The 17,339-nt window shown below is 40.3% G+C and overlaps 1 protein-coding gene across 2 annotated transcripts in view; it reads left to right on the plus strand.

Moving 5' to 3' along the window:
* CA1 (carbonic anhydrase 1) overlaps positions 1-7,225 on the plus strand; it is a 63,329-nt gene extending 56,104 nt beyond the window's left edge. For both annotated transcript variants that reach the window (XM_084794807.1, XM_084794808.1), the window contains exons 5-9: positions 238-356; positions 2,215-2,310; positions 2,813-2,875; positions 5,581-5,736; positions 6,790-7,225. In XM_084794807.1, the coding sequence (XP_084650933.1) occupies positions 238-356; positions 2,215-2,310; positions 2,813-2,875; positions 5,581-5,736; positions 6,790-6,906 (551 nt within the window). In that variant the 3' untranslated portion in view covers positions 6,907-7,225. The remainder of the gene's footprint in view (positions 1-237; positions 357-2,214; positions 2,311-2,812; positions 2,876-5,580; positions 5,737-6,789) is intronic.
* The last annotated feature ends 10,114 nt before the right edge of the window (positions 7,226-17,339 follow it).

A 17,339-nucleotide genomic window follows, 5' to 3' on the forward strand; every position in this document is an offset into this window, starting at 1 on the left:
TAGATATGTCATATTGGTAACATAAGTAGGTAACTTTGTGGTACCTTTGCTGGAATTTGTGTATATATCAAGAGCTATATTTTGATGCCATAGTAAAGAAGACACTGTATATAAAGGTATCATTATTAGAGATGTGCACTGGTGTGTGTTTCCATTTCATGAAACACATATAACGCTGATTTATTTTAAAGACAAACTAGAGATCACTTCACTGATAGTAGCTCTCTTTCATTCCAGTTCTGAAAGGTGGCCCTCTCTCTGGTAACTATCGGATCACTCAATTCCACTTTCATTGGGGCAACTCAGATGACCATGGCTCTGAGCACACTGTGGATGGAACCAAATATTCTGGAGAGGTAATGTGATATATTAATGAGAGATAACTCATGGAAGTGCCTGAGAAATATCTCTGGTACTGAAGATGCTACTATCAGAATGCCTCAAAAGGAAGAATTCGGATATTAGGATTTATTTAACTAGTCTTTTGGTGGATCATTATAATATCTGCTTACTGGGAGTTTTGTTGCTGGTTTTTTTTTAATCAAAAATGCTTCAATTAATACATGGTGCTTATATCTGTAGCACAAGTGGAAGTAACTATGTAAGAAAGATTTTTCACAGAAAAGATTATAAAATATTTACAGTTTGTTGTGATAGAATTAGATGCTAAGAGTTTAAATACATCCTGTTTTGTTTTATTTTTAAAGTTTACATAATACTTTTCAGTGTTTCAGTGTGTAAAATCTCTTTCCTAGTTTCCCTTCTGCAAATCTGAAGTAAGCACTAAAGTAAAATCAAAGCCTAAAGCATTATGTTTTAGGAAGGATAGGTGTAAGTATTCATGGAATCTAAATCGAAGATTATATTCTCTCAACCAAAGGGATAAAAAAATAATCAAAGAAACATTTAGTTACAAAGTTCAATGTTATTTATTATTCAGCTCAAAAACCTGTGTGGGATACATTAGGTTCAAGAGATAATGCAGAGAATTGGGTGACAAGTGCCAGCTCCTCCCTTGGCCTCCATGGAGTCAAATTGAGCCACTTCTTGTCTGTGTAACTTTTCATCTGTAAAATTTGGCACTAAAGCGTTAATCTACCCCTACACCTACTGAGAGAATACAACAAGGCAAACTTGGGCAAGCTTCCATATTGTAAGTGCTCAATAGCATTGCTTGATAGCATTGTTTGTAGTTCTTCAGAGGGAAAAGCATGTGAATCCATAGCAGGCATTAAGTAAACAGAGCTCATTAGCAGTGTGAGCGCTTACAAAGAGTTGCAGTGAGTGAGAAAATAAATGGCAATGAAGCAACACTCAAATTAGGACTGGAGAATGATCTCGCTAAAAATTAGTGTTCTAATTGCTCTTTATTAGTTATCAACTATTTGTTGAGTTTTTGAGTATACTACATTTTTATTTTTTAAAGTAACTGAGTCACAATCTACATTTTGTAGGGGGAAAGAAAAGTTTTCAAAAGAAGGAATGGAAGAGAAGAAGGAAAGAGAGGGGGTAGAGGAAAAGAAGAGATCAGACAAATGTCATGAAAAGAATAAATTAGATTTATGGTGGTCACTTTGTGTTGAGTAGTCAATCTATTGGAGGTGGCGCATTTGAGCTCAGTCCTAATTGCAGAGGCAAAGGAAGGGAATTCCAGGAAGTCAGCAGCTAGTACAAAACTTCAAGCTATGAACAAATGAGGAGGTATACACTGCTAGGCTTGGAGGCCAACATATGTGTAAAATACGAGATTTCTAAGATAGTTTTTGACTGAACAGTTAGGTGTATAGTGTTACTGTTCCTAAGAGGAGAAAATGACAGATGTGGCATGACAAGTTGAGTTTTCCTTTTGCCACATGACTCCTCAGACATCTGTTAGGCACTCACCTGGAGATATCAAGACAGTATCAGGAGCACATCCAGGTACATGTGGATGTACAGGCTGAAATTCCACCAAGAGTTTAGGCTGCAGAATTTGACTGAGAAGATTTTTGGGAAGAACATTTGTATGCTCAAGCTTCCAAGCAGCCAAAGAGCTTCTTACAAAGTTACTTCATGTGAAAGAAAATGATTTTAACACTGGATTAGTATTCACATGAATTTTATCTACCTGTGCCAAGAGATATCTTCAAATATAGCAAATTGGCATGAAACTCATCTCTCATCTTTTTCTTTGCATCAATATTAGTAATGAATGACTTCTGTGCCCACTTGCAGCTTCACATCGTCCATTGGAATTCTGCTAAGTACTCCAGCGCCGCTGAGGCCGTCTCAAAGGCTGACGGACTGGCAATCTTTGGTGTTTTGATGAAGGTGAGTCATGGGTAGTTACACCACTCTAGAAATCACTTGATTTTTAAAATGGTAGATGTTTGAGGAAAGTCATCATTAAACTGGGTTAGACTGAGTGACTAAGTGACTTTTGAGATTACAGTATTTGGAGGTGACTCTTATCAAATACTTATTCAGAATATGACAAAAATGCATTAAATACAACTAACATAGCAGATAAAATGAAGGTGTAGTTTGTGTCATAGTTTTGATAAACATCTAGAGTTTGTCTTGTATAGCTTTGATCATCTTGTTCACAATTAAATTTAAGCCATATTTTCTGTTCACTACTTTGTCTGTGATTATAACTGATAAGAAAATTGCACAGTACAAGATCCCATAAAGATCCATACCTCAGAAAAATCTTCTGTCTTGGAGCAGAAAGAAATCTCATCTTTCTCTCTTCAGTTATTGATGCAAATAGAAAAATTAAATTTTGACTAAAGAGTATTTTATAAATTGCCTTTTTCCTTTGATTCTCCAGGTTGGTCCAGCCAACCCAAACCTGCAGAAAGTACTTGATGCGCTGAACTCAATTAAAACTAAGGTAAATAAACTAAATAAGCTAACTAAGTTCTGAGAACAAGAACACACAGAAGTGCAGGAGTCAGTTGCCTGTTTGAAATGGGAAACATGAAGACGAGTGCAGAAGCCCCCAGGTGTAAGTTGCCACTGGGGACCTTGCTTGCACTGGAGAGTGTGGTGCAGGAGTTGGCTTTGCCTTGTTCTCACGGTGTTTGCTCCTTCCAGTAAAGATATTATTTGGTTGGTTTTAGGTCTGTTAAAGACATTATACTATAGTGAAAGCGTTCTCTTACATGAAGAAAACCATCTAGATTTTTTAATAATGCAAAAATATGGGAGGGAGAGACTTAGTTGAGAACTATGATTTTTGAACTAAACCCAAAATCCTTAATGGGTTTTCTGAAATGCCCATCCTTAGCATCACTGTTTAACATTAACCCCTTAGACCAAAGGTCAAGGCGATTTGTCATTTTCTTTTAAAGTATTGTATTTTTATGTAAAATAAATTTGTTTTGTGCTAAGTGTATAAAACAATAAACATTAACTGAGTGTATATAAAGTGAGAGAAGGAATGTTTTTTTAAACTCTTCTCGAGTACCAAGAATATATTTAAAAATAGAAGAAAATAGTGAGGATAAAAGCCTAAAAGAGTAAAATAAGAAATAAATCGACAAATAAATAAAAAATATTATTTTATCAATAATTGAAAATTTGATTCCATGGAATAAACAGAAACAAAAAGAATGATTTGAGCAGATTTAGTAACACCAAAAAAAATTACAAATGCTACTAGAGGGAGTGGCAAGATGACTCAGCAGGTAAAGGTATTTGCTTGAGTCCCTAGAACCCACACTGTACAGGGAAAACACAAACTCGCGCAGATCATCCTCTGACCTCCACGTAAGCGTGCACGTGGATATGCCCAGAGAAATGTATAAACACATTAATTAATAAGTGGAAGAAATTCAACTAGAAGTTTAGAAAATATGGTATACATGTGGAAGAAAAAGTTTGAAGTAGAAACTACTTATAACAGTGCACCAGTAAATTTAAAAAGGTAGACAAAATGAGTGATAAGCCTGAAAACATAAAATTATAAAACTGACGTGAAAGAAAAACCAAGCACTCCAAAACTGTAAGAGGAAATTGAAAAGACGGCAAACATAAGTCCAATATGTAAGAAAGTTTACTGAAGCTTTAAGAAACAATCTAGTGGGTCTGGTAATGTACACCATGGATCAACAGATAAGGCATTTGCTATGTAAGCATTATGGCCAAAGTTCATATTTTCAAGACCCACTGACATGCCAGGTGTACATGGTGTTTTACACATGGTGTTTCACCCACAATTCCAGAGGTTAGAAGAGAGAGACAGGTTTGTTTGTGCCAGCTGCCTAGCTAGGCTAGTCTTATTTCTCTGGATTCAACTGAGACCCTGAGTATAACGTAATATAAAGAGCAATCAAAGAAGGCTCCAACCACCAATATCAGACCTTCACACACATACTCACCCGCCTGCATACACACATGCACACAAACCACACAGATGTAAACATAAAAAAAAAAATAGTAAAGTACTAAAAAGAGGAAGGAGCAATCATGTAGTGTCAACTAAACATTTTCCCAAGCGGAGGGAACAGATAGGAAACTTCTCATCAGTTTAATGATATCTAGTACACAAACTGGCTGTAGAAACTGCAAAAATAAATTTTTGTAACACAACCTTTCCTAGTAAAATGGCTGAAATAACCCCAAAAGTTATAGCAAATCAATTGCAGCAAAATAGTGATAAATTCATCTTTTTTAATAAGTAGGGTTCATCCTAAGAAGCATGCAGATGGCTTAGTGCTAGAACATCTTTGAATAGATACATTATATTATCAAATTAAAAATGAAAATTCGTATTGTCAGCTTCTCCACCTGAAGCTGTTTACTGCAATTAAGAAGAGCAGGCCAGGTGCAGTGGTGCACACCTGTCATCCAGCGGATTTCTGTGAGTTCAAGGCAAGTCTGACCTAAAAAGAGAGTACAAGATAGCCAAGGCTGCACAGATAAACCCTGTCTCAATAAGCCAAAACCAAACCAAACCAACAACAAGAAAGAATACTGCATTTTCTAGCACATTATAATTAAATTTTTAACCATTCAACCAATAAAGAGCAAAATATTAAGCTAAGTACTGGGAAAGCAAAGACAAAATTATTATATGCAGATAATATGTTAACTATATTTACCCGGAAATTTCAAGAGAATCAACTAAAAAATGAAATTGATACAAAATTCGGGTAGAACTCGTCATATAAAAAATTAACATACAAATATCAGTTCATTTTCTGTGTACAAATAGCATCCAATGAGGAAAAATCAAGAGAATAGCACTTACCTGACAGGCTTGCTGATGAATGCCTTTGCCCTAAAACAACTGGAGCATTGTTTCTAAAGAGGCAGCATGTTTCATAATGAGATGTGAATGTCTTTTGATAAATCTAAATTACAGAAAAGTTTTAGCTCTTAGTTTTCATCCATCAAGTAAAGAGGAAATTTGTTGTCTAAGGCTTTCATATAGTATTTTCTGTCATTTATATTGTTCCTATTCACAAATGTACCAGTTATGAAACAACTATAGTAGAAAAGTCAATTTAATGCAGCTAAAAATCTTTACATAATATATAAGGGAGCATGTGTTGATAAATTCTGTACAATTATGCATACTGCTTATGTTTCCAGGGAAAACGAGCCCCGTTCACAAATTTTGACCCATCCTGTCTCCTTCCTTCATGCTTGGATTACTGGACCTACTTTGGGTCTCTGACTCACCCTCCTCTCCATGAGAGTGTGACCTGGTTCATCTTGAAGGACAGCATCAGTGTCAGCCCTGAGCAGGTATCATTTGAAGTGGACTTGCTTCTAGTCAAGGGTCCCTGCGTTTAAAAAAAAAAAAAGAAGTCCGTGTGATAACTGTTTTAATAAACACATGAGACTCCAAGTTCCTCCTGTGCTTTGTAAAGAAAAGCCAAACATGCTAAATGGCATAGGGTGTCAGAAACAGTGAGCTCTCCTTTGAAATCCCCCATGTCTCCCAGGCGGCCTAACTTTCAAACAGTGTTCAAACAGTTTGGGCTTTTCCAGCTACAGTTTCTAAATATCCAACACAGTACAGACAGTGGTTGCTGACTGATGAAACAGCTTACTTTCCTGACATTGTATTTCTCACAGCATTGTACTGTGGTCAACTGACATTTTCTGAGGAAGCCACTGTGCCCCAGCACTGCTATAGGCCCTTTGCATGGATTAACACATTTAGTCTTAACAACCATCCCCATACAGGCGGTAAACCTTAAACCCCTACCCAGATCTAGCCAATGGACAGAACACTCTCCACAGTAGAGTGGAGAGTGGGATATTACTTTCTCACATACTCTGGTGCCTCACCTTTGACCATGTCCCCTGGAGGGGGAGACCTGGTGGCACTCAGAGGAAGGACAGCAGGTTACCAAGAAGAGACTTGATACCCTATGAGCATATACAGGGGGAGGTAATCCCCCTCAGGAACAGTCATAGGGGAGGGGAATAAGGGGAAAATGGGAGGGAGGGAAGAATGGGAGGATACAAGGGATGGGATAACCATTGAGATGTAACAAGAATAAATTAATAAAGGAGAAAAAAATGAAAAAAAAAGAGATACTATACGGAGTTAAGGGGTGCTGAGCTGACGTACCGCTTGCACAAGCTCCCCAGCTAACAAAGAGAAAGGTGCTGTTCAGACAGAACCAACTACCCTCCATTTAGGCAAAATACCAAGGTGCAGTCTCCTCCCCTCCCACTGAGAAATCCACCACCAGCCTCAACTGTTTTCTAGGCAAGAGTATGTTAATGTCACTGGAAACAAAGTGCTTTCTGGGTCTTGAACATCTTTTCAATGTCTCATCCCCACAGCTGGCCCAGCTCCGCAGTCTCCTGTCAAGTGCAGAGGGAGAGCCAGCTGTTCCAGTCCTGAGCAACCACCGTCCACCCCAGCCCCTGAAGGGCAGAACGGTGACAGCCTCATTTTGAAGAGCAGCAAGGAGCAATCAGGACCAGGCCCTCTGCCAACATCACCCAGTAAAGTGATCAGTTTTAAGAAACGGGGTTATTTCAGTGCTGAGACGGTATACCTGCAAATTCAATCCACAGAACTAAAAACATGCATTTTGATTCCTGATGCTTAATGCAAATAATTCATAAGCTTGCCTATTGTAATCTTTAAGCATGCATTTTGTGCTTAAATCCACCTTTCTTTTGTGGAGTGTTTCATAATACGATTACAGTTAAGTGATTGGTTCTCTTTCTGCTCCCTCCATTTTAAATCAACCAATAAAATGGCTTTACCTCATCTTGTCTAGGGTGCATTTTATTAAAACCATTAGGTTTCCCTGCCATTGGTAGTCATAAGTCTTAAAGGATTTACTTGAGGTTTTTGTCTCAAACGTTAGCTAGAAGCATCCAGGGATGGAAGACTGACTCATCCATCTGACTTAAGACGCCTGTGGACTCAGCGCTTACACCTGCTGGTGCCACACGGCCTCCACCTATGTGCTCGAAGGCTACAAAATAACATAACATAAACAAACAACTAAATACTAGGAGCCATTTTATACAGGAAGATGGCGCTTCTAGACATTGTTTCCACTTTCCGCACACACATCACCAAGGCCAGCTCTCTTCTGCCGCCATTACAACTGGCAGGCTTGGAAGGGTTTCCTCTGTTTTAAAACTAAAAGAGGTAGGTCAGTAGAATGCTTGTCAATCAAGTACAATGACCTGAGTTCTATCCCAAGAATTGCTTTTAAAAAAAAAATACAGTCATGGTGGCATGATTAATCCAGTGCTGGAGGCGGGGTGAGGTTGCAGGCATATCTTGGGGACTTTCCGGCCACTACTGATTGCTTGTGTGTGGGTGGGTTTTTGTGTATGTCTGGTTTTTATTTGTGGGTGTGGGTGTGCAGTGTTCAAATGCATGTGGAGATCCGAGGACAATGTCAGATGTGTTCCTTAGTTTCTTTTTCTTGAGACAAGGCCTTTACTGAACATGGGGGTCAATGACTTGGCTAGATTTGCTGTCCATTGAGCTCCAGGGCCCTCCTGTCTCTATCTCCTCCAATATATCTAGGGCTAAAGAGATGACTCAGTGCACAGAGCACTTGTTGTGTAAGTGTGAAGACCAGAGTTTGTGTTTCCAGAGCCACATAAAAGGCATGGCAGACATAGTGACCAAACATAATTTCAACACTCAGAAGACAGAGAGATCCCTCGAGCAAGCTGGCTAGCAAACTCTTGGTCCAGTGAGAGACCATGCCTCAATAAATATGGAGAATAAACACAAAGACAATTATCACCAGCTTCCATCCTCCATTTGTATATGTGCATGCACATATACGTGCCCCTACACATTCAAACACTCCTATGCCCGTGTAGGCATGAATGCACACTGCACACACAAACAGGCAAAATGAGAACAAGTGTGCAGCTAGATAGAAGCAGATCCTGGAGCCATTGCTCAGGCCTGGCTGGGCTGGCCAGAGGTGGAGTCCTACTTGTCAAAATGCGTCTTCTCATAGCCTTCATTTAAGGTACCATTCTTGGAACCCATCACAATTGAATTTGTGTGATGCAGTCCAATTGGCCCACTTGTGAAGCAAACACACATATAAAAAGCATGAATAAGAACGACTTTAAAGGAAACAAGAAAACATAAGACCTCTGCCAAAGTCCCAAGTCAAGTTCAAGTGATGTTTTCTGTAAATCTGTTCCCACTGATATTTGAAAGGTTACACAGAGTCAAAAGAAGCAATGAAAAACAGCACAGAGTTATTTTAAGTTAAGTGGGATTCAGTACTTTGAGGGACAAAAACATTATTCTGTATATCACAATCCACTTATAGCAATTCAAAAAGAATTCCAGTGCTCCCCTTGGGCAAAATAGACAAGAATCATACAAAAGTAACAAACTGAAGGCCAACAGCTGACACACACACACACACACACACACACACACACACACACGCACGCACGCGCACACACACACACACACACACACACACACACACACACACACACACACACGAAGCCAGGAAGCCGCTCTTACTGAGAGGAAACAGCATCAGATTGGCTTCACTGAGAACTTGAGCGTACAGACACTCTTTGGAGGATCAATCTTTCCACTGTAAGAATGTAACTATTTTGTAACGCAAAGTATTAAAACACTATATACAAATGGACTCAGTTAAACAAAGGAAGCTATTGTGAGGTTAAAATGTCTTAGACTTCAAACAAAGAAACAAAACAAAACACAAACATCTCACTTATACCACACGTTTAAACAGTTGCAATATCCCTGCTCATCCCTACATCCAGACGTCTCCCTCAACCCATATCCCTCTCAACATCTCTCTCTCTCTATTTTTCTGGCATCTACATCATCATAGGAAAAGTAAATCGCTGCTTCCCTCAAGTCCATTATCCATGCCAATGTATTCATCTGCTTCTATTGCTATTCGACTCTGCACTACGTCATGCATCTAACGTGCATTTTAAATACCCACTTTGTATAAAACCTTTCATTTCTTTCCTGCAGGAAACAAATTCAAAGTTCCTTAAAATTTGTCTTAAGACCTTTCATATGTTCCAGCCTAAGACTCCAGACTCATCTGCCACGCTTAGCTCAAGTGATGATGTTTCAGCCGCAGAGACATGTCTGCAGTCCCTGAGCAAGCTACTCTACCACATGCCATGGTATGTGGTAACACTCAGTAGCAGACTTCATCGTGCCTCTCTCCTTCAAGACTAAACAAATACTTCAACTAAGAGAAGCCCTTATTCCTGCAGGTAGTAGGAATCCTTTTGAGCCCTTAAGACAGCATAAGAAAGCAAAACTAAATCTACTGGAGCACATGTGATGCCTCTGTCTCTCATCATCAGATGCTCACACCAGCACAACGATCTTGAATATCAGCTGTGGTGAGCAAAGTGATCACATCCTAATAAAATACCGCTCCACTTTTCTACACCACCTGTGTTCTAGGAGCAAAAGGCAACTGAGCCCGAGTGATACAAAGGCTACTGGGCTACACCAGCGTGGGTGCTGAAGAAAAAGTAGGCTAGGGAGTGGGGAGGGTTTATAGGAAGACTGGTTGAGCAAGAGCCAGCCACACTCATCACTCTTGTTTGCTGGCATATGTGCAAGCTGAATTTTGCAAATGGGTTCTTACGAAACGAAATTCTAGTCCCAGTAGAGAGCCAAGTATGCACTTTATTATTTGCTTATGTGCTCAAATTTATGGACCCAGGGCTTCTCATGAACCCGTGAATATTCACAGCAACTACACAAGGCAGCTGAGGAATACTGTGTGATTTTAAATGACTCACCCTAACTCCTGTACTTGAATATTGGGCCAGAATCAACATGTGACTTACTAATCCATTCGGCTCCTAAATGAGCCTGCTTGCTACACTCGGGAATAGTTTGCTTTTTGTAAAAATATGTAATGAAATAATTCAATTTTTTAATTGAACTAGAAATTTCAGTTGTATATAGCATCTTTAAGCTTTTAATTGTTCATCTTATATTCTACTTCTTAAAGTACACTGCTGTGTAGAAAGTGTATTTGGGTATTAAGGAGTAGCTCCATGAGTAGACTGCTTGTCCAGCAGGCGTGAAGCGCCGGCTTTAAGCTCCAGCACCATATTACCAGTCACTGGGAAGGTAGAAGCAAGAGGATTGTCCGCTCAAGGTGCTCCTTGGCTAGACAAAGTTCAAAGCCAAGCTGGGATACAGGATGATAACTTGCCACAGGCAAAAAAGTTTGTCAAAATGGAATTAGAATTTTAAATTTTATGTACTGGCTGGCCTTGAACTATGTACCCAAGGAGGACTTGAACTCAGTGCTCCAGATTTTCCCTCATGAACATTGGTATTGTGTGAGCCATCAAGCCCTTCAAAAATTTTACAATATTTTGCAAATAACTATATTTTGGGACTTTCAGGATATCCTTGTAAATAGGTAAATATGTGAAATTTTTCATAAGTAATTATTTTATTAACTTTAAGCCCAAAAATATTTGTGGAGTAAATTAATTTTATTTTTGAACTATGTTTAGTTTTTCCCTTGTCCTGACCTGCAAACCACTACAGAAATACCCACTAATTTTTAAATCAGCTATCTTTATATGGCTTAATTTTTAATGATATAAAATTCATAATTTACACTTAGTTACTACAAGAATAAGTTTGTGGAAACTGACTAAAAATGTTTAAGGCTTTGTACATATGGGACATGGGTCTCCCTTCAAGCCTTCTCTATAGGATGCTCAGCGATGGGAGGAAGACATCAGATTACAGTCAAGAAAAAAAAGTGAGAAGAGAAAACCAGTTTTCATCACAGGGCAGAACTCTGGCCTTCTTTTCTTGTGTATAAAATAGTAAAATGTTTTTAAAATCATTTTGAGACAATATTTTTTGGAGTAATACTGTAGTGCTTGAGCAGGGTGTTGTTCTCGCAGCACTAACGATGCTGAGGCGGGGTCGTGGGTCAAGGTTAGCATAGACTACATAGTCAGACCCTGTCTCCAGGGCCGGGGGGGGGGGGGGGGGGGCGGAATCTTCAGAGGTGACACATTTAAAAGACTCATACATGGGTTCCTGTTTGATGATTGTTTGGTGGCTTTCTTAACTGTAGATACTGTCTAAGAAATCTTGCTTTAGGTGGACGTGAGAACTGTGGTGTGGGACAGACACTTCAACAAGCCCCTTAGAAGAACTTGCTAAATCTTTCACTAACCATAACACTTCTGGGTTCTATTTGTTTCAGCCCTCTGGGTGGAAAGTATTCTTTACTTACATTGTTCTAATGTAATGTGATAAAATGTGTAGAGTCTGGCCAAACTCGTTTTTGTGTACTTCTCATTTCAAAAATGTTTTTCAATCTATGGCCTGATATCCGGTCTGTGTTGGTTTCCCATTTAACCCTTTTTGGTGGGAACATCCAGACAGACAGAAAGACTACCCACTCTAACTTAGCCCCTATGTTTCAAAAACTACTTTTAAAGCCAGGAGTGGTGACTATTGCCTGAAATCCTAGCAATCGGGAGGCTGAGGCACGAGGATCATGAGTGTGAAGTCCACCTGGCCCGCACAGTGAGACCCTGGGTCAAACTGAACATTAGCGTTACAAATGCTCATATTTAATCTCTGTTCTAACAGTATACAAATGTGATCTTTGTGTTTTTATTTAGATCTTTAAAAATGCATGCATAACACACATACTAAGTCATGTAGTCTGTGAGCACCATGACACTATGGCATGGGCCATCCCCAAGCACATAAATTTCCAATGGGAAAGACAAAGGAAGTAAAAGAGGCAGAAAGAGCCTCCTAGGGAGCTAACGCCTGCATGCTCTAAGGTCAGCAGCCACACAGCTTTTCTGAGTCCTTTCTGAGTGACTGACTTCTGTAAAAACAGATTCTTCTTGGCACATGCTATGCTCTTAGCAACGTTCTTTATAGCTAAGCTAACAGTCATCACCCCTGGGCTCCGAACGTGGGTGGTGACACCTCCCTGAATGCTGCAACATGGAAACCTAACCCTGATAATCCTCTGGGCTAAAAAGAAGATGGAAAACAAAAAAAGTGTCCAGTGTGGAAACCAACAACAATCAATTTCTTATGGGCAAACTAGTAGGATTTGTCATTGCTGAGCCATTGTGGAGTTATGCGTTGCTGGTCTCAAGGAATTTACAACAGGTTTTATAGAAATATTCTGAGTATGTGGAGATGTGGGTATAATGCGACATATGTGTAAGGAATGCATTTTTCCTTGTGATCAGACTTGTGAAGTTGCTGCCATGAGGAAGTTTCCAGGATGTCTGGTGGCCAATGAAGGTTGTAATGCAGGTTCAATATGTAAAAATTAGAAAACACAAATAAATCTAAAAGACTATTTTTTTTTAAAGTCCTACTTCACAGTGCATGAATACATCAAAACACTTTCTTGCACACCATAAATACAAAAGTATTTATCAGTTAAAATATACATGTTTTAACTTAAGAATTTTACTTTTAAAAGTATTTTTAACTTAAAAATATGACAATAACATAAAATTGCTCAAATTCTCCTCACTAAAAATCAATAGTAATGTTATTCTTTATTATATTGTAAAAGTATACACACATAGAAGTATAGGGTGTTTAAATAGTCAGACAGAGGAAGCTGGAGAGATGGCTCAGAGGTTATGAAAGAGTATCTGCTGCTTTTCCAGAGGACTCAGGTTTAGTCCCAGGACCTAGGCTCAATCCCAGAACTCACCTGATAGCTCACACCATCTGTAACTTCAGACCCAACACTCTTCTCTGGGCACTGCATGCACGTGGTGCACAGACATACGTGCAGGCACTCATACATACACATAAAACAAAACAAAAACAAAGAAGATATAAACAAAAATATGAACGAAGAGAGACTCAAAGAGCTAAATATGTGGCTATATAATATAGACAAATATGACTGTAGAGATAAGTGTTATAAGTTAATACCTTATCTTTTGTAATTCACTTGTTTTATTTGCCAGTAATTTATCAGAGTTGTCAGAAGATTTAAATAATCATCTATGTCAGTTAATGCACATCTACAAGTTAGTTTTTAATGCCAAAATTGGTTCTGGGGGCTGCAAAGATGATTCAGTAGGTGTTCCCAGTGCAACCATGAGGAGCTGAGGTAAGGTGCTCAGTGCCTACGCTTAGCAAGCATCTGCAACTCCAGTTTCACAGAAGCAAAACCAGGCAGATCCCTGGAGCTCACTGGCCAGCTAGACTGGCCTTGTCAGTGACCTCCAGGTGCACTGCCAGACTCTGTCTCAAAAAACAAGATAGAGAATGACTGAGGAAGACATTCAGTATGGACCTGTGGTGGAGAGAGAGAGAGAGAGAGAGAGAGAGAGAGAGAGAGAGAGAGAGAGAGAAAGAGAGAGAGAGAGAGAGAGGGAACAGAGAGAGAGAACAGAGGGGGGGAAGGGAGGGAGGGGGAGAGAGAGGGGGAGAGGAAGAGGGAAAGGGAGACAGACAAACAGACAGAGACAGAGACAGACAGACAGACAGACAGACAGACACACAGACACACAGAAAGAAAGAGAGGGAGGAGGGACTTTCTTTGATAGTCTATCCTAGGGACAGTGGGGAATGCTCTTACGTAATGCTTTTCTGTTGCTCACGGACAGTCACCCAAATATGGAGTATAACATTTTGATGAAGAGCATCTGCTTAGGGAAAAAAATAACACTGAAAGAATAGCTTTCTTTAGCTTTTCTAAACTTCACCAACGAGCATAGCCCTGGGCCCAGGTGCTGAGTACTGACACCTGACCAGCTGTGCAGGTGAGGTTGGTGAGAAGTGGGCTCCCCGCTGCAGCAGGGTCTTAGGAGCGAGCTCCTCCAAACCTACGTGCTCGGTCCCATCATGCAGCCACTGGTCGAGAGCATGGTGGCTCTGAGCCACGGCTCTTCTAGGCCCGCTGACCTTCATGTAGAACTCATTTCCTCTGTTTCCATATTGTCCTCCTTGCAATGACCCTTAGCACCCTTTATAAGCCTGTAACTCCTTGAGAACACTCCTTTGTTCTCCGTTATAAACTGTATGTTTCCTCCTTCTACACTGCCTTCCTCGTCAAGTCACTCCTCGATGACTCGGCTCTTCCAAAAAAGGACAAGATTTGTAAGCCCCACGATCAGGGAATAATTGAGAGTAGTATCCAGACTCTAACAGCAGTTTAATACGCACAGGCTCAAGGGATATTGAAGGGCAGGAAGAATTCGTAACAGACGAAAAAAACAAGTGGTTCCCACTTATTGCAGTCAATGTTTTCAAAGTGTTATAAGTTCAAAGTTCACTTATGTGAACCATAACAAGAAATTAATAAAGAATCAGCAGCCACTAAGGTGACACTGAAAAAAGACATGAAAAATCTCAATGCCCTCATACATTGCTTTCAAGAGGATAAAATGGTTCAGGCACTAGGGCTCATGGTTTGCTGGGCCCTCAAAACGCTGAACAGGTAACTGCCAAAGATACACAAATTCTTCTAGACACACACTCAAGCAGTTGAAGTAAGCATTAGCCAAACTTCTGTTGATTAAGTGTAAACAATCTCAGTGTCTGTCAACAGAGGAACGGACACACAAAATGTATATACACACCTGGTAGAATATTAGTCAGCCATAAAAAGGAATGGAATTCTCACATATGTTACAGCACGTTGAAGACACCATGCCAAATACAAACACAAAAAAGGGAAAATATTTTTCTCTGACTACAGCTGTATAAAACATCAAAAACAGAAGCAAACAGCAGGTTCTAACTTGGCAAAGGTTAATTCCCTTCAGCTGAGCTGTACTGTCAAATGAGAACCGCCCAGGTCCTATAAGCCAGACTCAAGTCAGTTAGAGGTTTATAATGCATTCCTCTATAAATTTCCTATTGCTTCCATAACAACTCACAACAAAACCAGTGCCTTAAAACAGCCCACACTTACTTTATTGTCTCACAGTTCTGTAGGTCAGAAGTCACACAAGACTCTCCTTGCACTGAAGTCAGTCATCAGCAGGGCGTTTTTCATGGTTGGCTCTAAGTTTGCATTTGTCTTTCTGGCTTCTCCGGATCCAGAAGCCACTAGCATCCTATGGCTCATGACTGGATCTTTTCATCTTCAAGGCACATGATAAAGCGTCTTGCTGAGCTTCCTTCTGACTTCACCTCCCTTTCTCTAACAATAGCCAGGAGAGCCTGTCATCCTTTAAGATTCCTATGGTTATATTGTCTATCCTTTCTGAATAATCTGAGCTACTCTAGTATCTCAAAGTATGTATCTTTATTTACATCTGAAAAATCAATTAAGGCAATTAAGAATAAAGCTGCTTTGAACATAGTTAAACAGGTGTTCTTGTGATATGTCGGAGCATCTTTTGGGTATAGACCCAGGAGTGGTATAGCTGGGTCTTCAGTAGAACTATTCCCAATTTTCTGAGAAACCTGAAAGTTGATTCTCAAAGCGGTTGTATGTTTGCCCTCCCACCAGCAGTGGAGGAGTGTTCCCCTTTCTCCACATCCTTCCCAGCATGTGCAGTCACTTGAGTTTTTGGTCTTAACCATTCTGACAGGTGTAAGATGGAATCTCAGAGGATTTTTTTTTTTTTTGCATTTCCTTGATGGCTAAGGATGTAGAGTAATTTTTAATTAATTTATTTACTCACTTTACATCTGATCTTTCCAGTGGAAGGAAGGTAACACCAACACACCCACAAACCTTCAACACTGTCTCTGCCTCCTGAGTGCTGGGATTAAAGGCATGTGCCACCACGCCAGCTGCATCACGGTGTTAATAAGGAATAATCAACGCATCATCTGTAAAGCTCCATTGCCCATTGAGTGAAGTATTCCCAGATGCTGAGGATTAAAATAGAGGCATGTTTCTGGCCTTTTATTTTTCTTCACAGAAGAATGCCACAGTTTCAGGAGATGCCATTAAAACGAGGGTGTGGCCCTATGCTGTGCTACGTGCTCATTCTGAGGCCTTCCCTGGACGTGTGTTCCAGAAAGATTCCTTCTGCTCTCAAACATAACACTTGACCTGCATAAACGCTGGCCAGTGTGTGATCTATAATTATCAGGCCCAAAATGACCTCAATTGCCATTTCACAAGGCGGTTTTGTAGACTTCTATATTCCAGACTAACAGACTAAAGTCCCTCGTGTGTTTATTCCACATCTTTGGAAAATGGTACGCAGAAGAAGGCAGATGAGATCGATTTGTACTGAAATGAAGACAGGGAAGGTGAGGCGGCTGCAGGATGAGGGACTGGCCTGGGCTATTGTCTGCACCCTTTACGGTCACGCTGAGGTTCCTCACCACCCTCTTCTGACTCTCTTCTGCATCCTGTGCCTGCAGCTGTGCACCTTGTAAGAGGAGACAGCAACTGCTCCCGTGCCCCCGAAGGGAAGACACAGCACATCAGCTGCAGCAGGACTGACCTCTGTTCCTGTGGAATATTCAAGGCCAGCACCCTTGCTGGGTGCATCATGGAACCAGGAGGCCCCTGGACTTAGAGGTACACACTGGCCAAGTGGCCTCTGGTCTTCTGGCCACGTGTCTCTCAATTCCCTCCTTATGGAAGGCAATCACCGTTGTCTCGGACGAATCCTTTTGTGGTAGCCTCTGATCTTTACAAAATGCTGACATCTGACCTCAATAACATGCCCGTTGACTATTTCAGGTCATCAATAGCTTGCATCACATGGAGAAACCTGAGGAAATTCTAACAGACACTGACCCCAAGCCCAAGAGATAGGCAAACACTGAAATCAAAGCTTGCTGCGCATTGAACTTCTGTTTCCCTTGTTGATTTCTGCTGGGTTTCACTCTGTGAGAAAATGGCTGAGACACTATTGCCCTGCTAGGCTGACAG

This window comes from Acomys minous (assembly GCF_964271855.1).
Source record: "Acomys minous genome assembly, chromosome: 9".
Classification (NCBI taxonomy): domain Eukaryota; kingdom Metazoa; phylum Chordata; class Mammalia; order Rodentia; family Muridae; genus Acomys; species Acomys minous.